This window comes from Trichomycterus rosablanca, chromosome 17 (genome assembly GCF_030014385.1).
Source record: "Trichomycterus rosablanca isolate fTriRos1 chromosome 17, fTriRos1.hap1, whole genome shotgun sequence".
Lineage (NCBI taxonomy): Eukaryota > Metazoa > Chordata > Actinopteri > Siluriformes > Trichomycteridae > Trichomycterus > Trichomycterus rosablanca.
The window spans coordinates 3,052,147-3,079,079 of record NC_086004.1 but is presented as its reverse complement, the minus strand read 5'-3'; the positions used below and the strand labels follow the sequence as shown (position 1 = coordinate 3,079,079).

General features: G+C 44.1%; 1 protein-coding gene and 1 long non-coding RNA gene across 3 annotated transcripts in view; one reads left to right on the top strand and one right to left on the bottom strand.

Annotated features, from left to right (window-relative positions):
• Positions 1-1,142: 1,142 nt before the first annotated feature.
• The window catches only part of gpc1a (glypican 1a), a 40,835-nt gene continuing 15,044 nt past the window's right edge, over positions 1,143-26,933 (bottom strand). The window contains exons 2-9 of the mRNA XM_063013334.1: positions 15,272-15,430; positions 11,921-12,309; positions 8,650-8,815; positions 7,636-7,766; positions 7,272-7,406; positions 7,038-7,171; positions 4,556-4,731; positions 1,143-1,352 (exon numbers count right to left, since the gene is read on the bottom strand). Coding sequence (XP_062869404.1) covers positions 1,144-1,352; positions 4,556-4,731; positions 7,038-7,171; positions 7,272-7,406; positions 7,636-7,766; positions 8,650-8,815; positions 11,921-12,309; positions 15,272-15,430 — 1,499 coding nt within the window. The 3' untranslated portion in view covers position 1,143. The remainder of the gene's footprint in view (positions 1,353-4,555; positions 4,732-7,037; positions 7,172-7,271; positions 7,407-7,635; positions 7,767-8,649; positions 8,816-11,920; positions 12,310-15,271; positions 15,431-26,933) is intronic.
• Positions 1,333-10,147, top strand: LOC134331802 (uncharacterized). 2 transcript variants are annotated; one of them, XR_010015174.1, is made up of 3 exons: positions 1,333-1,407; positions 5,546-5,667; positions 5,805-6,239. It is a non-coding gene; the product is annotated as an uncharacterized LOC134331802 (long non-coding RNA). The 2 variants fall into 2 exon arrangements; XR_010015173.1 differs by lacking the exons at positions 1,333-1,407; positions 5,805-6,239 and adding exons at positions 9,182-9,242; positions 10,075-10,147 and having other exon boundaries at positions 5,644-5,667.

Sequence of the window (26,933 nt, the reverse complement as noted above, 5' to 3'; positions counted from 1 at the left end):
CTCTTACGGTATAATACAACATCTGACTAAAAGAAGGTTTAAACCATGTCAAGTGGGTAGCACTGTTGCCTCACAGCAAGCAGGTCCTGGGTTCAATTCCCAGGTGGAGCATCCTTTCTGTGTGGAGTTTGCATGTTCTTACTGTGTCTGTGAGGATTTCCTCTGGGTGCTCCGGTTTCCTCCCAGTTTCCTCCTCAGTACAAGGCCTGTAAGTTGGGTGAATTGGAAATACCCCATGGCAGAGTTTGAAATTGACACTGTCATGAATGGTACATGAAGTGTAAAGCATTACCTTAACATCCTAATGAATAAATAAATCATGTCAAGTTCAATCGACACCACACCAGACAGTGTTGAGAATCTCAGGAGCATTGATCTCTTCAAATTGTTTAAAATAAAGCCCAAAATTATAACCATCATTTATGGTCATATTTTAAAAATCACCAGCTGTGTAATTCTCAAGACTGACATAAACTTGCAGTGTTGCAAACATCAGTCGCTACTATGCTACTGAAATTAGGCAAACAGCTTTTATTACACATCCACATCAACAGATTTATTATTTTTTTGTCAACCAGTAACAGAAGGTCAAAGTGGACACAGGATTAAAAAGCCCATGACGGCTTAAGTGGATTAACCCAGTAACTGACAGTACGTTACCTTATCGTATCACCAGGAGTTTTTTTATTCATCTAAGACAGGTGTGTAATCGTTTTTTTAAATGTACGTCCATGCATTCAGAAAAGTAGTTCATGATTTTATTTTGTGAAGTGCTGAAAAAGATGAAACGTGGAAATATAAATAAAAATGTAAGAAATGAAGTGAAGCACAGGGTCGCCTGTGACAGTCTCGACAGGATGTTAAAGAGGTTTGAGTCATTTGCACCATTACAAAAAAACCCCCAATTTTTTCCAAGTTTTACTTTTTTGACATTCAGAGGTACAGAGAAGGACAAAAATCAGCTGTAAAACTTACATACATTACAAAAAATGTGTTCAGAGTTCCCACAGTCTTTCAGAAGGGTAAAGGTCCAGTCCCCCACCTACTTTTGGCAATCTTGTAACCTCACGAAGGTTTTCCTCACCTCACATTGATCCAATTAGGCCCAAGCATCAGGTCCAGTTCAGCAGGACTGTGTTTCCATTACCGTCTGAGCAAGAGACTTGTCATCAGAATTAGAATGAAAGAGACAGACGGTAGTGCTACACAGCCGGCGCCTTTCGCTTGTTTGTTCTTTGTCCCGTAGGAATCCACATCAGGCTGGACGTGCTTTGGACCAAAGACAGGCGGCCTGCCTCGGACACAGAGATGATCGCTGCACATGCCGCTGCCCGAACTGCTGAAGTCGTCGCCTAGAGGGGTTATTAGAAGAGAAGAGAACTATAAACAGGACGACTTGCTGTTTAGGTTACATTTTTACAGTTTTATCTTTATTATAGCTGCCAGTAACATTCACAGTAATAAAAATAAACTTTTTGTAGTATGTGGCCTTGTCAATTTAGCCAGGATGTGTATTGTGGTGGTGAAAGGTTTTACAGACCTAAACAGTGATTGTTTTTATTGGTCAATCAATCAAGACAACAAATCATTCTGAATATGTACTATGTACCATTTTTATGCCATGAACAGTATTGGCAAATGTTGCTTGTCTGATTAGTTTTAGTAGTTTTACACTAGTGAGTGCTTTTACAGCATTTTGCTACAGTCTAGCCCTACAACAAAATCATTATTTACTTACTGTTTTATATACTACCCCTGGTCACTACACTGATTATCTGTTACGATGTATGAATTGGATCCACTATAGTTTGAAATTGGACAATTTTTGAGCACAATATACGCTTGCTAACAGCAACCATATTCTTATACAGCATCATCAAAGCCCATGGCATTGCAAAGCTAGCTTGACTGTTAACAGTGACAGCAGCTTCTCATTCATGGCTTTTATGCTTATGGATTACATATGATCATTCTTTTTTTGCCTTTTTTTTTTTTACAACCTCCCCCCCCCCCCCCAATTTTCTCCCCTAATCTAGTCGTGTCCAATTACCCTGATTGCATCCTTCACTGATTCAACCCTCAACCGCTGACTGAGGACGCTTCTCAACTGACACACGCCCCCTCCGACACGTGCTCAAGATACAGATTGCATTTTTCACCTGCACGAGTCGAGTTCATATATACTGATCAGCATTATTCCTCAACCTTGCACAGGCGCCATCAAACAGCCAGCAGCGGTTGTAATTGCACCAGTTATGAGGACCCATGCTCCGACTTGCCCCTAACCCCATGAACAACAGCCGGATGGCAAAGCTGAGATTCGATACTATGTATACAAAAACCCAGCTCTGGTGTGCTAGCGTATTTTACCGCTGCGCCACCTGAGCGGTTTACATACAGTGTATCACAAAAGTGAGTACACCCCTCACATTTCTGCAGATATTTAAGTATATCTTTTCATGGGACAACACTGACAAAATGACACTTTGACACAATGAAAAGTAGTCTGTGTGCAGCTTATATAACAGTGTAAATTTATTCTTCCCTCAAAATAACTCAAAATACAGCCATTAATGTCTAAACCACTGGCAACAAAAGTGAGTACACCCCTAAGAGACTACACCCCTAAATGTCCAAATTGAGCACGGCTTGTCATTTTCCCTCCAAAATGTCATGTGACTCGTTAGTGTTACTAGGTCTCAGGTGTGCATAGGGAGCAGGTGTGTTCAATTTAGTAGTACAGCTCTCACACTCTCTCATACTGGTCACTGAAAGTTCCAACATGGCACCTCATGGCAAAGAACTCTCTGAGGATCTTAAAAGACAAATTGTTGCGCTACATGAAGATGGCCAAGGCTACAAGAAGATTGCCAACACCCTGAAACTGAGCTGCAGCACAGTGGCCAAGATCATCCAGCGTTTTAAAAGAGCAGGGTCCACTCAGAACAGACCTCGCGTTGGTCGTCCAAAGAAGCTGAGTGCACGTGCTCAGCGTCACATCCAACTGCTGTCTTTGAAAGATAGGCGCAGGAGTGCTGTCAGCATTGCTGCAGAGATTGAAAAGGTGGGGGGTCAGCCTGTCAGTGCTCAGACCATACGCCGCACACTACATCAAATTGGTCTGCATGGCCGTCACCCCAGAAGGAAGCCTCTTCTGAAGTCTCTACACAAGAAAGCCCGCAAACAGTTTGCTGAAGACATGTCAACAAAGGACATGGATTACTGGAACCATGTCCTATGGTCTGATGAGACCAAGATTAATTTGTTTGGTTCAGATGGTCTCAAGCATGTGTGGCGGCAATCAGGTGAGGAGTACAAAGATAAGTGTGTCATGCCTACAGTCAAGCATGGTGGTGGGAATGCCATGGTCTGGGGCTGCATGAGTGCAGCAGGTGTTGGGGAGTTACATTTCATTGAGGGACACATGAACTCCAATATGTACTGTGAAATACTGAAGCAGAGCATGATCCCCTCCCTCCGGAAACTGGGTCGCAGGGCAGTGTTCCAGCATGATAATGACCCCAAACACACCTCTAAGACGACCACTGCTTTATTGAAGAGGCTGAGGGTAAAGGTGATGGACTGGCCAAGCATGTCTCCAGACCTAAACCCAATAGAACATCTTTGGGGCATCCTCAAGCGGAAGGTGGAGGAGCGCAAAGTCTCGAATATCCGCCAGCTCCGTGATGACGTCATGGAGGAGTGGAAAAGCATTCCAGTGGCAACCTGTGAAGCTCTGGTAAACTCCATGCCCAGGAGAGTTAAGGCAGTTCTGGGAAATAATGGTGGCCACACAAAATATTGACACTTCAGGAACTTTCACTAAGGGGTGTACTCACTTTTGTTGCTGGTGGTTTAGACATTAATGGCTGTATATTAAGTTATTTTGAGGGAAGAATAAATTTACACTGTTATATAAGCTGCACACAGACTACTTTTCATTGTGTCAAAGTGTCATTTTGTCAGTGTTGTCCCATGAAAAGATATACTTAAATATCTGCAGAAATGTGAGAGGTGTACTCACTTTTGTGATACACTGTATGATCGGCTTACATTCTTAAAAATTTGGTTTCAACATGAAGTGATAGGTTGAGATTTCTTCCTGGAAACACTTGGGTGAGGTAAGAATGGACAGGGCCTCAATCCATTGCAGGGTTTCGGCCATCCCCTGCTCAATGACATGGCCAATCATGTCTGAGTAGATGCCTGGCTGCCCGACAGCACCACTGAGATTTAGCATTTTTGCCTACTCCTCTCCCAATTATCTATTGTAATTCCTCTGATGCTTGCACAACCCCCATGTTGGTGAGAAAGAGCTATATATATATATGCATGCATGCGGTAAAACACTTCTTTTTCCACCACTCAGCAGCAGGTTCTGCCTTTTGCAACAGCAATGAGGAGAAACCCTATCTGACCTTTTCCTACTCGCACGTTAGTTATTATATTATTTTTGCTATATTCACTTTACATTAAACCTCCTTCTACTGTTCTTAACAGTATAATACCATCCAGTACTGTACAACTTTTTTCTACCAATGATTCAGACACTTACTTGTGTCCTGGAAATCCACATCGCTGCCATCCAGGGCATTTTTCAGTTTATTAGACATGATCTTCAGCTGCATGATCTGCTGTCGTATAGTCATGTCTGGTTTAGTGATGTCGATGTTCACCTCAGGATTATTGATCTGACTGGCCAGACCATCTCCCATGAGCTCGGGGAGGTACCTGTGGAACCAAAATCCATCACGCATCTCATTAGCTCACCGCAAACGACGACCGCAGTGTAACGAGTCATACGCTAGCTGTCTTATAAACATCGTATTATTTACAAGAACCAGTAATAAAAAAGCCAGCTGAGAAAGCATCTGCTTAGAATTGATGACATTATATATAGGACGTTATTAGATCAGTTTAAAATCATTATTCTAAACAGTTTAACTTTTGGCTCGGTGGACACACCCTAATATTGGCACATTTATTTTTTGTGCATTTGTCAAAGTCTGTGTTCCAGTCCCAAAGCACAGCACAGTCCCAAAGGTCTCTGTTTGCACATTCATTGCATCAGTGATGATGGCATTTGGACTTGTACACAAACACACTCATCAGATGCGATTAATCATGTCTGATGTGTATTCGATAAAGAGGAGTCAGTGGCGGTGTGGCAGTGGAAGAATCCTGCAAATTAATCGATAAATTGAATGAAGTAAAGAAAGAGGCAAGCGCTGCTGGACTTTAGGCATTGATCGTGAACTGTGGTCTGAATTTTAATTTATTCTGCACCCCAGCTTTATACGTAGCAGCGTTCTTCACTTCCAGACCAATATGTTTTTACTGCTGAACAAGCTCATTTTGTGGGATGTGGATCAGTTTTTACTTCACGCCACCAAAATATTTTTCTCCTCATTTGCTGTTCATTATCATTGTCAGCTTAACCACTAGCGCATATTTACGAGTAACCCAACAGAATAAGTCCACCAAACTGTCAGTTTGGATGCTGTAATTAAAATCACATTTTTTCTGCTTGTTTTTGTGGTTTCAGGCTTTAGCTGATAATGATATTCGACGTGCAAAAATCCTGGAAGCTCTGAAAGCAGAAAAAATAAGATCTAGCTGAGATTCAGAGGAGACGTGCCCTGAAGGTGAACCACACTCTCAAGATCAGTAGGTTTTATGTCTCACTGGTTTTAATAGCTATTTAAAAGATATTTTGAATAGAATGCTTATGACGAAAGGACCAGTGCTTTTAAAAGTAAAACACTTTTTTTTATGCATTTTCTCTCATTTTCCTCCCGATTTAGCGACTCAATTTGTCTTCCCCTGTTGAGGGATATCCGATTGCATCCGAGGAGAGCACGTCGCTGTACACGCCTCTTCCGACATGTGCACAGCCCTCCTCTTCTCACGCCTGCATTCTGCATAGGCGCCTCTTCCGCCAATCAGGGTCCTTACACAGCGTATGAAGACCCACCCACACATAGTCCGGCCCCCACCCTGCAGATACGGTGGCCAATTAGTATCTGCCGCAGGCACTGCCGATTATGCCCGCCAGTGGCAACGCTGAGTTTCAAACTGAGGAGTTCAGAATCTTGGTGCTGGTGTGCTAGCGGAATATCCCGCTGCGCCACCTGGGCGCCCAAAAGTGGAACACTTTTTAAAAGTGAAAAACAGATAATAATCATTTCGTTTAGACTTGGGTGTAACTTCTTTTTCTGCTAGTTTGGACTACGTTTTTTACTCTAAGTTGTCTCAGTCATGGATGTTCCCAGATATTTTTTTGTCTGTGTGTTGTCTGAAAGTTAGAATTTTGTTATTAATGCATTTATTAATTTGGTTTTTGCAAGTTACAATCATCAGTTGTACAACTCACAAAAAGCTTATCATTTTTTGAACAGAGATGATGCACTGGCTTATAAATACATTTTGTGGTTCAGAAAAGCACCAGCAGGTTTCACAGCAAGAGTTTTTAATAGGCTAATTTCTATTATCTTCATTTCATTTTTATCAACTGCTTTATCCTGCTCAGAGAAACACTGAGCACAAGGCAGGAACACCCTGTACAGGGCGACAGTCCATCTCAGGGCTTCGGCCACCCCCCCCTCAGGAGCTAAGTGTGACTTTCTGTAGATTATATGGATCTGTGTGAGAGCCCAACACTGGTAGGTGATAAAAAGGATTGGACATGTGTTGGGTGTGGTGATCCAACTCTCCCTGATCAGACTGGGGGGTTTCGCAAGTGGCAGTATATTTACAGTAAGGAATTGGGTATGACTAGATTGAGAAATAAAAAAAATTACCAGGATGCTTGCAATCAACTCAAAAGGCAGATTCGCTTGCAAGGTAGCTGGCTAACAAAATTCTACTGTTCAAAACTGTATGTGCATGTTGGAGTTGATTAAGTACCACTAAAATAATAAGATGAAGCTGAAGTGTGTTATCGAAGCTGTTAGGAAGCCAAACATAAAAACAACCAAAGTTAAAATGCTATATTACAGATTTATAGAGACAGTGAATAAAATAAAGCAGCATGTTACCGAGCTTTAGCCACGCCGTTCCAGCAGTCCTCATCATTGGACGAGCCTGATGCTGCTTTACTATCACACAGAGCCGAGGGAAGCTGGATCCAGTACAGCTGCATCTCCTTCAGTTTACTGGACACGTCTGAGACCTGAATATCATCAAACACACACGTGTACACATCCAGATGTCAATAAACTAGCAATGGTCAAAGTAAAAATGTTGTAAAAGACACACACACACGCACACACCTGCACCTCCAGACGGACTGCTGTTGAGGAGCTGGGTTTGTACTCCAGTACCGTCACACTGTTGTCCTTCTTGGGTTCATCAGACATCATGCTTTGTGTTCCCTCCTCTCCACGCTCACCACATGCCTGGAAAACCTGATACACACACACACACACACACACAGTCATTTTCAGTATTCACTTTAACTTGGTCATTTTGGTTGCACCAGGAAACTCTGCATCACAGGGCCATGGACCCAACACACACACACAGCCAATCATGTCTGGACACACACGGCCATGCATATTCCAAACAGTGTCTCTGTTTAGCATCAGCAATCTTATCAATATCCAAACTTTATACTGTCTTCAGCTGATGTCTGACCTTGCTGGTGTAGAGCTCCATGTTCTCCTGCATGTGCAGCACAGCTTCTGAGATTTTCACAGGGATGGAGTGCAGAACCACGTCCATGCTCGGTTCCGAGCCAAAACTCGAGGCCACCTGCAGCATGGAGTCTGAGCAAGAGAGGAAACCAGAGGTTAATGTGGATGTACGATGTAGGGTCATTCATGATTATTAACGATAAATAATGTTGGTTTATAACCAACTAGTTTCCGACAGCTGATGGTTGATTTTAATTGAGAAACACAAACACCAGCAACTTGGAGAATAACCGTAATGTAGCAGAAACTCAGTATCTTCATTGCATGTGATGTTGCACACATGCTCAAGGTTGTTCTGTTAGACGTGTTCCTTAAGGGTGTTGAATTTTTGTCAGTGTTATCTCAGACTTCACACACACAGCCAACCTGAAAATTATTACGTGATTACATTTTAAGATTAAAAAGTATCTATCTATCTATCTGTCTGTCTGTCTGTCTGTATATCTATCTGTGTTGTCTGTCTGTCTGTTTATCTATCTATCTATCTGTCTGTCTCTCTGTCTGTCTGTTTATCTATCTGTCTGTCTATCTGTCTGTCTGTTTATCTATCTATTTATCATCTATCTATCTAAATCATTTAAATCATAAACAGGGAAACTACTTTGCATTACTGTGGAATCACAGGTTAACAAAATGAGTGCAGAAATATTTAACTGCACTGGTATGTATAATATAATAGGCTAACATACTGTAAAGGTAAGCTCTGGTCCCTGATTTGGCACAGTTTTTACGCTGGATATCTTTCTTGACACAACTTCTTGTTTTTCTGGGCCTGGGACCAGCACTGACAGGTGCATCTTCCATAACAGCCAATCACATCTGTGTAGATGCCCGACTGACCGATAGCACAGATAAGGTTAGAACTCTGAAACCCAGTGGTTTTTTAATTACCGGGTTTCTAGTTTGTCTGTAGTTGGGTGAAACAGTTAAATAATTAAGAGTGAGTGAGACTGACCAATGAGATTCTGCCATTCAGTGTCCAGGTCGGCCTGGTTGGCCAGGCAACCCTTCATGACGTTCTTGCAGTAATTGGCGCAGGGTTTGCTGGAGCCCAGGCCCCGGCAGTGTGGGCAGTACACCAGCTTCATGATGGCACGATTACACTCAGAGCTCAGAGGAACCTAAAACAGACATGCAAAGCATATGTGCTAATTAGGATGATAATATGCAACATCATACATAGTATATTGTTTGATTTAAAAATCGTATGGCTGTTATAGACTCAAAGTGGGAGCAACTTCATATAAGTTTAACTGGATTTATAGTTGGATGTCTAACATGATGCTTATGATCAATCTTGGCATGTTCTACATGCTTGATGGTCTGGTTTATCTTATTCTGTAAAGGGTCATTAGATAAAATATTTGTGTCCATTTGTCCCCTAGAAGGAAATGGTCACTAAATTTTGAGTGACCTATCACCTATTTCATTTGCTAAATCATTTCTATAATGAATGAAGTGTTTTTTTCTTCTTTTTTTCCCCCCAGAAAGTGAATGCCAGCATAACAGATCACCAACAGCTCTGACAGGAAGGAATGTCAATATTATGTTAGTCCCTTCACAGTCATCAAATCTCAGCTCAGTTTAAAAACATTTGAAGGATTTTTGGTTGACATGTACAACAACACACTTCACCACCATCATCACATCAGTAACAGAGTAAATATTTCTGGGGAAAGGCGCTCGGGGGGCACAGCAGTCTAGGTCTAGATGCAGTTGTAGCCTAGTGGTTAAGGTACTGGACTAGTAACCAGAAGGTTGCTGGTTCAAGCCCCACCACTGCCAGGTTGCCACAGTTGGGCCCTTAACCCTCAATTGCTTAGACTGTGTACTGTAAGTCGCTTTGGATAAAAGCATCTGCTAAATGCCAAAAATGTAAATGTAATGTAAATGTCTGTTACACTAGCTCACCACCGCTGAGATTGTGTTTAAATCTCAGAGATCCTATCATTAGGCTGGGCTAACCTTCTGGCAGGGACAGTGGTAGCCTAGTGGGTAGAGATTTGGGCTGTCAACCGGAAAATTGGCGGTTCAAATCCATGCTATGCGGCCACTGTTGGGTCCTTGAGAAAGGCCCTTAACCCTATCTGCTGCAGGGGCGCCGTACGTTGGCTGACCCTGCGCTCTGACCCCAGCTTCCAAACAAGCTGGGATATGCGAAGAAAGAATTTCATTGTAATGTACATCTGTATATGTATATATGACAAATAAAGTATATCTATACTGTACACATAATTGGCTATGTCTGAGGATTGTGGCCGAAGCCCTATGATGGATTGGCACTTTTTCCTGGGTATTCTTGCTTTGTGCCCAGGCGAAAGTGGTTGATGAAAATAAAATTTAAAAAATCTTTTGGAAATATGGTGTTCCTTTTTTTCAGGACTGTTCCAGTTCCAACACAGCTCCTGTGACTGAAGCTGTTCTGGAAGCCGGCATGACATCTTACTAAGCCACTTTATAAAATCAATTTATTTGGATTATTGAAAGTGTCTGCACATCATCACAGCCATTATGTGTGTGTGTGTGTGTGTGTGTGTGTTCCTCTTGTTTGTGGTGGTACACAGCAGTGTGCTTAGATTGTCGTAGCCCTCCAGTCTGAGTTTAGTGCTGCATGACGAATGCTAATGAGAGCAGCATCTTAATATATGGCTAGCAAAAAAAAAAAGTGCCAAAACCTAATTAGAAACATCATTAACATCATTTGCTGTGATGGTAGTTAGGTTACGAGAGTATGTACGAGTACTGGTGCACCCACTCATCAGGATGAAGGTGTTGGGGGGGTTGGGGGTGCAGCAGGAATCTCCTGAGCCTGGCAGGCCCACTTTATTGCGAGTCTTTTAAAGCAGACGGAGCTGTCGCATTGCGGCCTGCTCTCATTCGTCACGGGAGCGTTGGAATCCAACCGGCTTGGAGAAGCAAAGACAGACTTGGAGAACTACATTTTCTGCTGAGGTTTAGTCAAGGAAAGATCTGGGAAATGTTTGGGCTCGTGCTAAACTCAGAGTGGAGAAGAAAAGTGTGTTTCTGTTGTTACGGTGCAGATGCATGGTGGGTTCTCAGCTTTAGCACTATAGATATAACAGACCAGTGTGAGGCCTCACGACTGCCATGCTGCTCTATTCAAAATTACCTTTGTACATGATGTAGCAATTAACTTAATTCATAATTATAATTTATGAAACTAATAGTTTTAGTTCGGCAGTAACAGCCAATTTAAATGTGATGTGTAATTACCAAATTAAATGTCATATTTGTGTTAGAATCTTTTTAATCACTTTAAGGGCGGCACGGTGGCTAAGTGGGTAGCATTGTCGCCTCACAGCAAGAAGGTCCTGGGTTTGATCTCCAGGTGGGATGGTCCGGGTCCTTTCTGTGTGGAGTTTGCATGTTCTCCCCGTGTCCACGTGGGTTTCCTCCGGGTGCTCCGGTTTCCTCCCACAGTCCAGAAACATGCAGCCAGGCTAACTGGAGACACTGAATTGTCCTATAGGTACCTAGCCGCTAGATGCACAAACCAGTGCATTGTAGTGCCGGTCCCAAGCCCGGATAAATAGGGAGGGTCATAAAAACTGTGCCAAATCAATAATGCGGATCACGATCTGCCGGCGACCACTAACGGGAAGAAGCCGAGGAAATTTAATTGCTTGAATTGTATTTAAACACAGAAACTAAAAAAAGAAAAACTAAAAAGTTTATTGTAGGAATGTTTAGTAGTAGTGAATGATTTAAATTCATTTATATAATAAATGTACACTTGGGTAAAACTGGGGTATGGATCTCAGCAATGCTATCAGCCAGCCAGGCTTCTACACAGACTTGGCTAAATCTGAAGGGAGGGACGGCCAATGTTCTGCAATGGATTGGCGCCCAGTCCAGAGTATTACTGCCTTGCTCCCATTGTTTCCTAGTGAAACCAGACCTGCCGTGACCCTGACCAATCAATTTCTAGGGACATTATTTTCGAGGTAATGTACCACAGGAGTGCTGGTTTCAGCAGAGCGCCTCTGTCTGCTTTTTCCCCTAAAAAAAAAACCATAAAAAATAAAAACGATCTAAATTTTAGAGCTTGTTCTTTCTAAGATATTTCCTAATGCTCCAACAGCACACGTATCTGCATGGCAGAAGCTTCAGTCTGACGCTTTATAGCTTTGTAGATTTTTATTACATTTTCTTGACAGAGCTTTAATTCACATTCCTCAGACAGTAAATAAAAACACCCACTTTACCTGAGAAACCTTCCTCACGATCTCTCCTGCCATGTTGAGGCCCTGCACAAAGGCTCGAGCAGCGACCAGCACGCGCACCAGCCGGGCCTTGAGCTCCCGCGGCGCCTCGCCGAATGGATGCAGGGTCTCCGTCTGCTTCGAAGCACATTCCAGGAACTCGTCGGAGACGAGCGACGGGTCGGAAGCCTTCAGCAGACGCTCCAGCAGGCGCATCCAGAACTCGTCCAGCGCCTCCTCCAGGTTCAGCGGCGTGCCGTGGTAGTAGTGGCGCAGATCGACGTAGAGCTCTCGGAACACGCCGGCGTTGGGAGCGTACAGAGAACCCAGAGCTTTAACGAACTCATCCTCCAGCCAGTGCTCAGATTTGTCCAGCAGCTCCAGGAAGTACGCTGTGGAGGAGAAGATGGGAGGTAAAGCGAAACACATCCGAGCTGTACAGGTCACCAGGCTCAGAGACAATCACATTTCGAGACCCGCGGTTGTGATATATCAAATTTTCTGCACGTACGTTTTACTTTGCTCACATTTAAGAGGATATTTTTTATAAATTGGATTGGAATGAAGTTATCCGCAGGAACAGGCTGACTCCAAATGTGACTAATGTGCTCTCTGGAGGTTTCAGATCATTTCAGGGCTCCGTTCTGTCGGCTTGTAAAAGGATCCATCAGCACTCGTGTGTGTTATTTCCCCAAGAGTATTGTATAACAGCATCCTGCTACGTGTTCGGTTAAGGCTACCTTGACACAGTATATAAATAATAAAAGTATTTAAACACCGATTTGAACTTTTCAGCTATAAGAACAGCCACTTTTCTGAGAAGGCTTACAAGACTTTAAAGTATGTCTGTGGGCATTTGTGCCCATTCAGTCAAACGAGTATTTGTATGATTAGGCACTGATTTTGGTCAAGAAAGCCTCAACTGATGTTCCAGTTCATTCCAGAGTGAGAGGAACATCTGGATCACTGTCATTACTGCATCTGTATCTTACATAGGAACTCAGTCATTCATTCTCTGCTTTATCCTGGTCAAGGTCGCGGTGGGTCCTTTTCCTTGGTCAAAAGGCAAGAAACATCCCAGACAGGTCAACAGTCCATCACAGAGCAGACACACACACACACACACTTTGGGCAATTTCTTGCAGTTCCAGTTCCGCCACTTTGGGGCGGAAACCAGAGCAACCGGAGGAAACATGCAAACTCCTCAAAGAAAGGACTTGAAGCCTGGCCCTTCTTGCTGAAAGGTTGCTGACAGTGCTACCCACCTTGCCACCCTCCCAAAAATCAACAAGACTGAAATCAACTAAGAGGATGCATTTATCTGCTTAATACTGGCACTGTGATGTCACCAGTCTGTTTATTTGTGTAGTGCCTTTACAATCGACGTTGTCTCAAAGCACCTGTGCAGAATCCACTACCGACAGACCCAAAAACCCCTGCTGAGCAAACCAAGGGCGACAGTGGCAAGGTAAAACCTTGAGAGGAACCAGACTCAGCCAGGACCTCCATCCTCCTTGGGTGACCTTCAGCTTTTCTCTTAAGTGGTTTGGAAAAAATAATGCATTTTTTAGATGCTGATCTGCCTAAACTACTCTTTTAAATGTTATTTAAACTTTTAATGTTCTTTTATTCCTCAAATCTATTATTATGCAGAGAAGAAAACAGCTTCTCTGTAACAGACTGTTTCAGCATGTGATCATAAAGACGGTTTGTTTGATTCCAGATAGAAACGACGTGCTGGTAAGTTCATTTTCCTCCAAGCTGATCATTCAGCCTGTTTTATTCTTTATTATTTGCTGTTTACTTCAATCGCTGCCACCTTTTTAGTGCTATTGCTACGGCTCGTGTTATGTTCCTAGCCTGCGTCCCCTGAGAGACACGGGCCCTTGGCGGCAGCTCTCATAGCAGATTGCTTTAACAATGCCCTGCAGGCCTTCTGCTGGGAGGTCTTAAGCAATTTAATATTCAGCTTAGAAAAAGAGCAGCTCCTGATGCTTATTCGTGCAATAAAGTCTCGTAATGTGCGTTCAGGGATTTAGCTTTTTCTTTTTCTCTCTCTGTGTGATGTGTCACTGCATGAGAACCTTCTGAAGCGTGGTTGGTAACCCTGTAGGTGAACTGAAGCAGATGAAATGTGTGGGGAAAATATTGATGCTTTGTCCTCCAGCTCCAACCTTCTCCCACAGGACGAACGGCGAGAGGATCTGAGCTGCTCAGTTTGCTTTGAACTGATCACAGTGGAACTTGTTTTCTTTGTCAAGTTTAAGAAAAATGTTGCTGTTTCAAAGCAAACATGAGTGTTGATGCTCGTTTAGGCTAAAATAGATTAGAGAAATAATGGTGGTGGTTGTAGTGGTAGTTTTGGTGGGTTTGACCCACTCATTTACACACAACTGCTAAGGATTTGGGCATTTTTTGGGTGCTTGGGTGGCACATTGACAAAACATGAATCTTAGCAGGGCTATTGGCCAGTTAGGTGTCTACACAGGCATGATTGGCTATGTCTGAGGGAGGGGTGGCTGAACAGCCTTGTCAGAGCTGCTCCCAAGCCTGGATAAAAACAAAGATTGTTGCAACAGGAAGGGCAGCTGGTGTAAAAACTGTGCCCATTCTGTCAGAAAAGGATTTGTATGGCTGGGCACTGATCTTGGTCGAGAAAACCTTAACTGATGTTCCACTTCATTCTAAGGCTGTTCAGTTGGGTTGTACAGGCCACTGGAACTTCTTTAAACCAAACTTTAATTGTGCTTTGTGCACAGGGGCACAATAATGCTGGAATAGAAAAGGACCTTCCCTAAACCATTGCTTTGAATTTGATTGCATATCATTTCCTTTATATAATTTATTTATTACACCTGTTAGCAACTGTTGTTGCTGAAACACATGGATTCAATAAAAAAACATGGTGTCCCAATACTTTTGGCCATACGGTGTAATATAATTATACGAATACATCATTTAAAGAAAGTCTTTATAAGATGAAAGCTATCCTGCTTTAAATTTCCTGCTAGGATTCTGATCATTACTGCTGGATCCGGATACGCTCTGTCATAGCTGATCACTTTTTAATGGGTCACCACTGGGAACAACCATAAAATCTGAATAGTGGGAGAGAGAGAGGGTGGGCACGTGGATACCCCCCCCCCCCCCTTAATCTAAACGTGCAGTAATGAAAAGCAGAAGTGTGTGTGTGTGTGTGCTTTTAAACGCTCACGCTTCAGCCTAACTGCTCACTTAGCCAGGTGCACTAAAACACCGAGCATAAAAACACTGAGCGAAACCAGATGATTTTAAACGATAGTAGGCGATTATGAGCGTAGTGGGGAATAAAACCTGGATTAGGGTGTGACTCACTGTCAAAACTCCTGTACTGGGCGTTGAGTGAAGCCTGGATGGAACGTCCTGCCTCTCTCACCAGTCCCTCGAACTCTCTGCGGCTCAGGTTGGACAGGGTGTCCTCCATGGCGCTTGTGCAGCAGGTGTAGCCTTGAGGACACACTCGAAGATGCTCGCCTGCAGGAGTGGAGAAAATATATAAAACTATAATTTATCTGTACATGTTTACATGTTTCTGGTGCTGGCAAAAAGCATGTTGCCTGTACGGGTACATTTCAAATTAGTAACATTTCCATCTCTTCTCTTAGGGTTGTTTTTATGTGGAAGCTTAGTGGTTAACATACTGGACTAGTAATCAGAAGGTTTCCAGTTCAAGTCTCACCATTGCCACAGTGCCCCTGAGCAAGGCCCTTAACCCTGAATTGCTTGAAATGTATTCAGGCATAACCGTAAGTTGCGTCTGCTAAATGCAGCAAATGTAAATATCCTGATCAACTGGCTGAGTTGGCCATGTCTGAGGGAGGAAGGGTCGGATAGGGTATCTTTTCATTACTGCTGCAAAAATTCAGCCAATGCTGTCTGATCGGAGGCTCTGACATGGAGTAATGGAAGTAATGGAAGATTCACAATGTGCATAGCGTAATTCTGTGAGGATCCACCACCGACTGGGTAAAAGGAAGCAACTAGTGACTGCACACATGTCAGATAAGGTGGACTGGGCGGCTACATGAAGCCGGACCAGGGTTCCTCATAACTGGTGCAATTACGACCTGCTGGCTGATTGATGGCGCCTGCACAGGGTTGAAGAATAATGCTGACCAGGGTGTGGCTCTCCGTTCACAAGGCTGATCCGCATATGAACTCGTCTCGTGCAGGTGGAAAGATGCAGTCGGTACTGCGCACGTGTCGGAGGGGGCGTGTGGCAGTTGCGAAGCGCCTCTGTCAGCAGTGGAGGGTTGTATCGGTAGAGGTGAAGTGTAACGCAATCAGGGTAATCGGATACGACTAGATTAAGGGAGGAAATTGGGGGAGGAAATTGGAGCGAAAAAAAACGTCCACTATTTATTTTAATTCATGTTCCTAAGAAGCAACACAATGACCTTTGCAGTGAAATCCCCCTGAATGTTACTATATTACATAAAAATACTCCAACTGTTTCGCCTCTCTCTTATCCCTCATTGTCTTCTTTTGTTGTCAGGGGTGCGTTTTGTCTCCCTCGATCAGGAGGGGGATTTGTTTGAATCAGCTCTGCCGCACTGCACACACGCGCGTGCTGAACACATTAGCGAGCGCACGGGCGTGCATAAACCAATAAGCACATCCTCAGATCGCATTCAGCGGGAGCTGCACGGCCGCTAAACGCACCACAATCTCATTAAAACATCTCATCCCAGTCTGTTAGGACGCGGCTTCTTCCTCATTTCGGCGCTCGGGAGGCGCAGACGTGTGGCCTGCATATCAATAGCACAGACCAGCCGGAACCGGACCCAAAACAGAAAGAAAGAGAAAAGACTTCTCTCTGCATTGGTGCTTCTTTATTGCGCAGACAGATACATGAGAACAGACTATCAGGATTGTGACACGATTCTTTACACATTTTATCATCTGCACTGTGACAAGATTCGGAAGACTGACGGAGACTAAGAGCTTGTACGGCTGACAGTCATATTTCTGTCTCGGACGAGGTGTGGCTGTAATATTTTCGGCGGGGAGAGAATGAATCGAGACGAAACGGCTCTTCTCGTGTCAGGGTGTCAGTCTAACCCCGTTCATCAGCTCCTGAGTGAATGATGCGACTGTCAGGTGGTCAGACACGCCAGATCACGGTCAGATCACTAGAAGAAAAAAAAATCACCCGTCTGTCTGTTTCACCCGTCTGTTTTATTACAGTGTTGTTGTCGGAGACGGACAGACAGACACCCAGACACAATGGCTGGCAGGCTGGCAGGGCTTCTGTACCCACTCGTGTTTAATGCGTGTTTAATGAGTCGGAGAGAAGCTGCAGGTTGAGCGGGCGGGGCCGGTTCGCCCAGACCCGGCTGATACGATCAGCAGAGCTACTGGTCATCTGGAAGACGGCCGGGCAACACTTCCTTCACTGCAGCACTTTGTCCTCTGCTTACATTTACCACAGTACGATACACTGATTCATTTATTTCCGATAACCTCGTCATCCTTCATCCTTATCAGGGTCCCACTGGGTCCAGGACCACATGAGAACAAGGTGTGTGTGTGAGGCTATAATACACTCGATATATAGAGCGCCACTTATTTTCACCTGGGGTAGTTCAGAATAGCCAATCCTACCATGGTAATCTGCACAATAATGCCAGCCATTGGAAACACTGAGTGCAAGGAGCACCCTAAACACCTTACAGTATTCCTTTCACTCACACATTCACTAACAACTAAGGCCAATTTAAAGCAGTCAATCCACCTTCTGCATGCCTTTAGGAGGTAGAATTAAAACCTGTAGGACAACCCACACATGAGGGACTGTGACCAGAGCTGAGGTTTAAACCCAGGTCCCCGGGACAGCACTCACAGTACCAACTGTGCCACTGTGCTGCCCACTGTACAGCAGGTACAAATGTTAGAGCACAGCAATCAGGACACAACATGGAATACATGTTACGAAAACGTCCCGCTTTACCCTTGTCAGGGTTGTGGTGGGTCTAGTTTCACCTGGAAATGCTGTCTGCAGGACAAAAATACCCAATTCATCTGCCTCAAAGAAACTCCCGGTGGCGTAGCATTAAATTGTGCTAACCCATTGGGATCAGGGGTTCGAATCCCCAACGGTGCTACCGTCCAGTCTGATGGGGGTTGGCTGAGGCCTCACAATGGGCAGTGTGCGACTGCATAGTGGCCAGTGATCATGGGTAAACCAGACCCACTGTGACCCTGACCAGAAAAAAGCAATGATAAAATATAAGAATGAAAGAATGAATAAAATAATTTGGATATTCCGCTGACGCACCAGCACCAAGTTTCTGAACTCCTGGGTTCGAGGCTCGGTGTTGCCACCGGTCGGCTGGGCGCCATCTGGCGGGCATAACTGGCAGTGCCTGCAGCAGATGCAAATTGGCCACCGTATCTGCAGGGTGGGGACCGGACTATATGTGGGTGGGTGGGTCTTCATACGCTGTGTAAGGACCCTGATTGGCAGAAGAGAAGAGGAGGGCTGTACACGTGTAAAGAAGGCGTGGGCAGCGGCGTGCTCTCCTCGGATGCAGAATCTGGAGTCTGTCAGCAGCGAAGACAATCTGGATGCGCTAAATTGGGAGGAAAATGGGGAGAAAATGCATAAAATAAAATAATTTGGCGCTATGGGCTCAGCGGTGCTATCAGCCAGCCGGGCTTTACACAGACATGACTGGTTATGTCCGAGGGTAAGGATGGGCGAAGGCTTGCGATGGATCAGCGCCTACCGGATATGACGATGACCAGTTTGTGAACGCCACTTCTCACATAGTGGAGCTAGAATCATTTCTGCTCATAACTTAAGTGGCTGTAGCTCAAAAAAAGTGTGATATTATAAATCGCTTCTAATAAATACGTTTAATCCAGTTTGAATTAAAAAATGCCCAATTTGAGTATGAACTCCTTCACTAAAAGATTAACTTACAGTCCATTTGATGTGAAGGTGCCTGCCTGTCTTGTAAACATCGTAGAGAAATGTGTTTGTCCACTTCTTTAGCCAATCTACGATGTTTACAAGACAGGCACCTTCACATCAACTTGATCGATTCGTAAAATATATATTTGTACGCACTTCAGTCAGACCTGGTTAGAAACAGAACCAAACACTGAAGGGGTGCTTTACAAAGCCGATGCTGTTAAGGCCTCCGACTTTAAGATGCTATTTCTCATTCGTTTTGCTCCCCTGATGTTCCCCTGTGTTCCCGGCGGAGGTACGGCAGCCTCGGGCGAGCAGCTGTGCGATTGTGTACGATATTACTGTACTCGATACTACAAATCAATCCGGAGCAGGAGGGAAAGACATCAATTCTACGTGGGAAATGAGTTTAGTAATGCAGACGGAGGCGACCTGGATGAAATTAGTGAGAGGACGAGGCGAAAACCAAATCAATGTGTCTGCAGTTTGCAACAAATGTATATTTTACATTTGCACCAGCACAGACACCAGATAAATCGGCTTTTCAACAAATCCTAACCAGTGTTACCAGTAATGCTTTTTATTAGTAAATTTTAAGATATAAATGGTCATGGTTAGTGATTAGAGTTGGATTAGACAGACACATGCTGCCTATATTTCTATGAATTATTCTGCCTTATTGTTATTAATACTAAACACATGTCTGTGTGGATGCCCAGCTGGCTAATAGCACCACCAGAGTTGGGTCAGACCGTCTATCTTTTCCTATTGTGTTATACACCAATCAGCCATAACATTAAAACCACCTCCTTGTTTCTACACTCACTGTCTATTTTATCAGCTCCACTTACCATATAGAAGCACTTTGTAGTTCTACAACTACTGACTGCAGTCCATCTATTTCTCTACATACCTTTTTACCTGCTTTCACCCTGTTCTTCAGTGGTCAGGACTTCCACAAGACCACCACAGAGCAGGTATTATTTGGGTGGTGGATCATTTTCAGCACTGCAGTGACACTGACATGGTGGTGGTGTGTTAGTGTGTGTTGTGCTGGTATGAGTGGATCAGACACAGCAGCGCTGCTGGAGTTTTTAAATACCGTCTCCACTCACTGTCCACTCTATTAGACACTCATACCTAGTTGGTCCATCTTGTAGATGTAAAGTCAGAGACGATCGCTCATCTATTGCTGCTGTTTGAGTTGGTCATCTTCTAGACCTTCGTCAGTGCTGCCCACGGGGCGCTGTTGGCTGGATATGTTTTTGGTTGGTGGACTATTCTCAGTCCAGCAGTGACAGTGAGGTGTTTAAAAACTCCAGCAGCGCTGCTGTGTCTGATCCACTCATACCAGCACAACACACACTAACACACCACCACCATGTCAGTGTCACTGCAGTGCTGAAAATGATCCACCACCCAAATAATACCTGCTCTGTGGTGGTCCTAATCATTGAAGAACAGCATGAAAGGGGGCTAACAAAGCATGCAGAGAAACAGATGGACTACAGTCAGTAATTGTAGAACTACAAAGTGCTTCTATATGGTGTGGAGCTGATAAAATGGACAGTGAGTGTAGAAACAAGGTGGTTTTAATGTTATGGCTGATCAGTGTATATATAACACAAAACATACACTGTCTATATTTATATGAATTATTTTGTCCTTATTGTTTTGTGTGATGGACTGGCAACCTGTCCAGGGTGTTGCCCAGTAAACTGGACCCAGGTTTATTTGCTTTTTTTCAGATGCTTTGCCAGCCAGCATTGTATTATACTGTATATAGTAATGAAAAAAAGCTTTTTGATTAGTTAGTTAATTAATCAATTGATTTATTATTTATTATTCTGCTTGGGTTCCATCCCTTATCGATTTTTTTGTTCCTACATTTCCAAAAGAAAGTTGATTGGTTGTTCTGATTTACCCCTGAATGTGAATAAGTGAGTGAACTGGTCAGTGTGTGGGGCCTTGCTATGGACTTTCCACTCTACCCTCAGTGTTTCCAGGTGGCACTGGACCCGCTGCAACCCTGATCAGGAGAATATGGACTGTTTGTTGCGCTGTGCTTCCATTTCTTCCCGTTTCATCCTGACCTTTCTTTCAACCGCCTTCCGCACTTATTAGCGCTGCTACAACTTCCGACAGTTAGACTCTCTCGGCCTCTGAGAAGTGGCGTCAGGACCCACAGGGTCTGGTGTCTCGGACCCCCCGCCGCCTCGTTGCGCCAACCTCATGACCTCTGAACCCAGCTTCCTCTGAAGTCCCCTAAGACGAATTTTGGCTGGCGCTAATAGGGTCAGGTCCCATTATCCCATAAAAGGTCAGAGAAGCGTTTTTAAATCGATTTCTCTCTGATACCGGACCTTTCCGCGGATGAATAACGAGTCTGAGTTAGTCGAGCTCTTGAAGTCAGGCCAGCTCCAACTGCGCCGGTGTGTGCGCTGGGGTTTTACTGTCCACATGTGTGTGTATGTGTGTGTGTGTGGGGGGGAGCGTGTTAAGAGTGATTTAGCATACTCATGACATGCTACCATATGCATGTCGGTTTAATTGCCTGGGGAGATGCGGAGCCACTGGACGAATGAGGAATATAAAGGCACTAAGACGACAATCTAATGAGCCCCTCTGATCCTGTAATGAAGGCGGTAACATTAGCTCTGCGCATTAGAGGTTTCAGTTTACAGCCCGTAACTGTTCTCTCAGTTCTACGTTGTGTATTTAACAGTACAGGGGAGTGTAAAATCAGGCTGCATTATTGCAGTGTTATAATTCATTTATTAATCATTTTTTGTTCTCCATACTTGATTTTCAGTTCAAGGAACTATTTATTGGAATTATTTTCGCCTTATCCGGGTTAAATATATCTTTCACTGTTCTGGGTTTGTTTGTTTGTTTAATTCTTAACGCCATGTCAGCTGCTATGGCTATCATCATAGCTGAATAATAGATTCAGAGATTAAAGTGACAAAGGAAAGCACTCTTTACGTCTCTAAACACCGCTTTAAAATCAATCCGAAGCAGGAGATGCATTTTTAAGCTCAAGAAACTCTTATGATCGTAAGCAGCTTTGTTCCAGCAAAACACAGCAAAATGACCTCGTATATCAACGTATTTCACACATGCATTAAAAAAACACCCCACATCTGATACAGGACGTGTCACATTCTTTCAGCGTGAGCATGACATCTCCACCAGATCAAAGAAGCTCTGTCAGGCACCGCCAGTTCCAACCACACCGCAAACCTCGAGGAGATAAATGACATGAATTAATCAGCCAAATGAGCACAATGAGGCTTTTGTTCCTCCAGCAATTTGCTCTGTTCACTTTGACTTGTTGAGGAATTAGTGTTTTTGGATACGGTGCCGCGTCAAGCGAAACTTTCAGGTCTGACGACCTTCAGAAATCAGAAATCATTTGCATGTACACTATAACAACACAATATGTTATCTTTAAGCCTGGCTTATGAGCCAATTTATGCCCTGCATACATGGCGGATTGTAACTATAATCCCCGAATCTACTTTCTAATTGTTTTTGTGGGAAAATTTGGACTTTGGGTACATATGACACCCTACAGACAGTGGCAGTAAACACCGACCTAAACACCTAAATCAATCAATTTCCTCGGCTTCTTCCCGTTAGGGGTCGCCGGCGGATCGTGATCCGCACTACAATGCACTGGTTTACGCATCCTAGTGGCCGGGTACCTATAGAACAATTCAGTGTCTCCAATTAGCCTAGCTACATGTTTTTGGACTGTGGGGGGAAACCCACACAGACACGGGGAGAACATGCAAACTCTGCACTCCACAGGAATGACCGAACCGGACCGCCCCACCTGGGGATCGAACCCAGGACCTTCTTGCTGTGAGGCGACAGTGCTACCCACTTAGCCACCGTGCCGTCCTACCTAAACACCTAAATAAGGTCCCCGAATCTTCTCTAGTTGGGAGAAGACTAGAAGACTCTGATAAACTGAGAGGCAGTTGTAGCCTAGCGGTTAGAGTGTTGGACTAGTAATCAAAAGGTCGCTGGTTCAAGCCCCACCACTGCCAGTTTAGAGCAATGTCCTTAACCTTCAATTGCTTGAACAGTAAACTAGTAGTACACACTACAGTACTGTAAGTCGCTTTGGATAAAAGCGTCCGCTAAATGCTGAAAATGCAAATTAAATGTTTAATGCAAATTTTAGTGTAATCAAACCTGCACAACCAACCTGATATAAAACATGACCACCTTCACTCAGTTCCTAAACATTAGTATTCCTAAACTCTCATCATTTAAACGATCAACTTTTAAATGCAGCCTGTTGCTGGATCTACTTTAAGCTCAATCGTGGCTTGGCTAATGCTAAAAGGAAACCAGAAGAAGCAGCTTTAATGTGGACAATATCTTGGTTTTCAGAGCCTAAAAATACACCCCCGGCTCGGGCTCGGCGGTCTAGCAGGGGTGCGGACACGTGTGCGAGTGTGTGTATGGGTATAAAAGCCAGAAAAAAGAAAAGAAAAAGAGCGGCAGGAAACCGACCACACGGACTCGGGTCTACTCAGTTTACTGCCTCTTTCAGCTCCATAGTGGTATTTTTCATCAGCCATTCCGCTGCCTTTGGCTTTAAATTATTCAGCCGCGCTGATGCGTTCAGAGCCGAGGGGTGTAGCTTTTAGAGAGAGACGTCCCAAGGCTTGATGAAGACTGGGTATAGTGTAAGAAAGAGCATGATTTTGGCAGCCGGTTGGCGAAACCCTGAGGCTTTGAGCTCACGGTGGAGAGAGGCCGAGTCAGGCTGGATGTGCTCACTCAGCTCTCTGAAAGCACTGTGAATGATGATCGGCGGTCATAGTCTCACCGACGCATCGACTGTTTCATTAATCTTGTCGGAGGTGTTAATGGACAGGTGAATATCGTTTTCTGCTTACTGTGGTGCTGAAAAACCAACGGTATTAGGACGTTCACCACAATTGCAATAAAGATTAATCCCTGGACATGAGCGGTGGATCAGTCAATGTTGTGGTACGCAGATCAATGTGGAGTAAAATACGGAGCCGCAGTCCAACTAAAGGTCAAAACACACAACAACATCGCACACCCTGAGGACCACTTTACATTACCGCTCACTATTCATCACAGGCTCAAACCTAGAGGCAGTTTCAGGAAGATAATTCAGTTCCACCCACATATTTGTGTACGGTACGTCACGTATGTCTTAGCAGTCTCGGGAATCCTTGCATTCGTTCACCGTCTGTAAGGAAAGCACTGCCCGCACCCATCTGAACGGGTTTCCTCCAGGTTCTTCAGTGTCCTTGCACCTAGCAAAAACATGGCAGTATGGGGAGGCTACTCTACATCAGGGTTTTTTGGGGGGGTGGGTCATGAGCCAAAAATGGGTTAAAGAAAATAATCATAATAATTAAATGAATGAATTCTAACAGGCACGTACACATGAAATGAACTTGTACACGAACGCCCCCTTGTGGAGGCTTTACATTACATCTTGTAAACCACAGTGGGACCAGATTGCCACCATTTTCATTAATTAAGTATTTTTTGTTTTGATGCATTGTTTGTGTTGCCGGTGTCACGGTAAAAATCATGCTCTAGCAGCACTGAAATACAGCACAAGCGCATCATTAACGCCGTACAACCTCAACACAAGCTGGTCAAAAAGTAAACTGACCAGACTCTTTCTAATCGCCGATGACATGCTTGGAGGGAACAATGATTCTCATATGGACTGATTCTGATTGTGCAGCGCTACTGGAAACCTTCACAATATCGTCATGATATTTACGTTATACTGGAAACTAGGTGGCGAACAGACTGGCTCAGTTTTTCAACACACAAAAACAGGCAAAATCAAAAACCCCAAATAAAATTGTTTGACGGATGTATGAGGAACTGAGCAAGAGAAAATTAAACATGATTGACATCGATGAATTACCAGCTGAGACATGGTAAACAGTGCAGCCAAATACTGAAGATAATTAGCTGAGTAAGAGCTAGTTTTCAGAGTTTCTTTCATTCCTTGCCAAAATAAGAGCTGATCTTACATTATCACTCAGTACGTACCTCTCAGTTCTGATGGATCTCCACCCTGCACTCTCCCCTTTGACACTTACATTAATAAACACGTTTGATCTGATGATTGATTGCCGTTATACTAGTATTCTTAGGTTGGACTCGAAGGCTGCAGGGCAGGAGCAGACAGAAGCCATTCCTGCACCTGCCAAAACTTTTGCAGTCGCTGATGTTGCCACAACAGAAGTATTACCGATGCCATGGCTTGATCTTTCTACAAACACGTATGATTAAGTATCGTCTACTGTTGCACCTGATTACACTAATAAAGAAACTATTTAATGTCAGGAGCCTTTATGGACAAAAGTATTAGGACGCCCCTTCTAATTATTGAATTCAACAATTGCTAAGAGATGTAATCAATCATTTATATGAAGGAAATGATCTGCGTCCAACTTTCATGTTCCAGTCTTGTCCCATCCTGTCTCACCCTGTCTAACCTTGGCCACAATATCCAAGCTTGTTTCACCTTTTCCCACCCGTCTCACCCTATCCGACCTTGTCCCACAATATCCATTCTTGTTCCACTTTGTCCCACCCTATCTAACCTTGTCCCACTATAACCAACCTTGTTCCACCCTATCCCATCCATCTCACCCTGTCCCACAATAGCCATCCTTGTTCAACAATGTCCCACAATGTCCCACACAATAGCCATCCTTGTTTCACCCTTTCTCACTCTGCCTTACCCAGTCCCACCCTGTTCCACCTTGTTCCACCCTGTCCAACGTTGTCTCACCCTGTCCCACCCTGCCTTCCCTGTCCTAACCTGTCCCATAATATCCAACCTTGTCCCACCCTATCTAACCTTGTCCCATAATATCCATCCATGTCCCACAATATCCAACCTTGTTTCACCCTGTCCCACCCAACTCACCCTGTCCCACAATATCCAGCCATGTTCCACCCTGTCCCACCCATCTCACCTTGTCCCACAATATCCATCCTTGTTCCACCTTATTCCACTCTGTCCCATTTTGTCCCACAATATCCATCCTTGTTCCACCTTGTCCCACATTGCCCCACCTTGTCACACCCTGTCTCACAATATCCAACCTTGTACCACTCTGTTCAACCTTGTCCCACCCTGTTTCACCCTGTCTCTCCTTGTCCCACCCTGTCTTACCCTATCCAACCTTGTCCCACTCTGTCCCGCCCTGTCCCTCGCTGATAAGACCTCTTCATTAGATCTAATTCCACAGCGGATAATACACTCATCCACTCGTCTCTCAGTTGATTAAGAGAGCAGGAGCGGGACGCTGTGATGCCAGGCACCCTGCCAGCGCTCACCATGACCATGCATCAGGACACAGTCCTATAAGTAGCTACAACATCAAAGCTGCTGTGCTGTTCTGCAGTCTCAGTGCGGGTAATCCTTTCTACTTCTGTGTGTTTGTACAAATTGCTATAGATCTGCAGTATTGATGGCCTCTTAGGAAACCATTAGAGTGGCGGTTCTTCATCACGGTCCTGGATACCCAGTGCTCGACACTTTTTAAGGCTTCCCAAACAACGGGACTGTGTGTGAAAGCAGGAAAATGTGCAAAAAATGTTGTTTTATTATTTAAAAACTACATGTATTTTTGATATTCGAGGCTCTGAGTTTTATCAGTTACACAGTAATGAACTAAAAGTGATCCCTCACAGTAACCCAGTTCACCAAGTTTTTACATACTGGTGTTGCCAGGTCATGTAAAAGCTTGATAGTCTGCATTGTATGTTCACATTAAAGAAGACCTGTGTGTCAGTCAACTTCACACACATTCACAGCACACACACACACTCACACACACACACACAGAGTAGTGGATTAATTTCTTTACATTTATGGCATTTTATCCAAACTGACTTAAAGTTGTAAAATAATACAATTTAAGCAAGTGAGGGTTAAGGGCCTTGCTCAGAGCCCAACAGTGGCATCTTGGTGGTGGTGGGGCTTAAACCTTCAGATTACTAGTCCAGTTCCTTAACCACTGAGCTTCCACT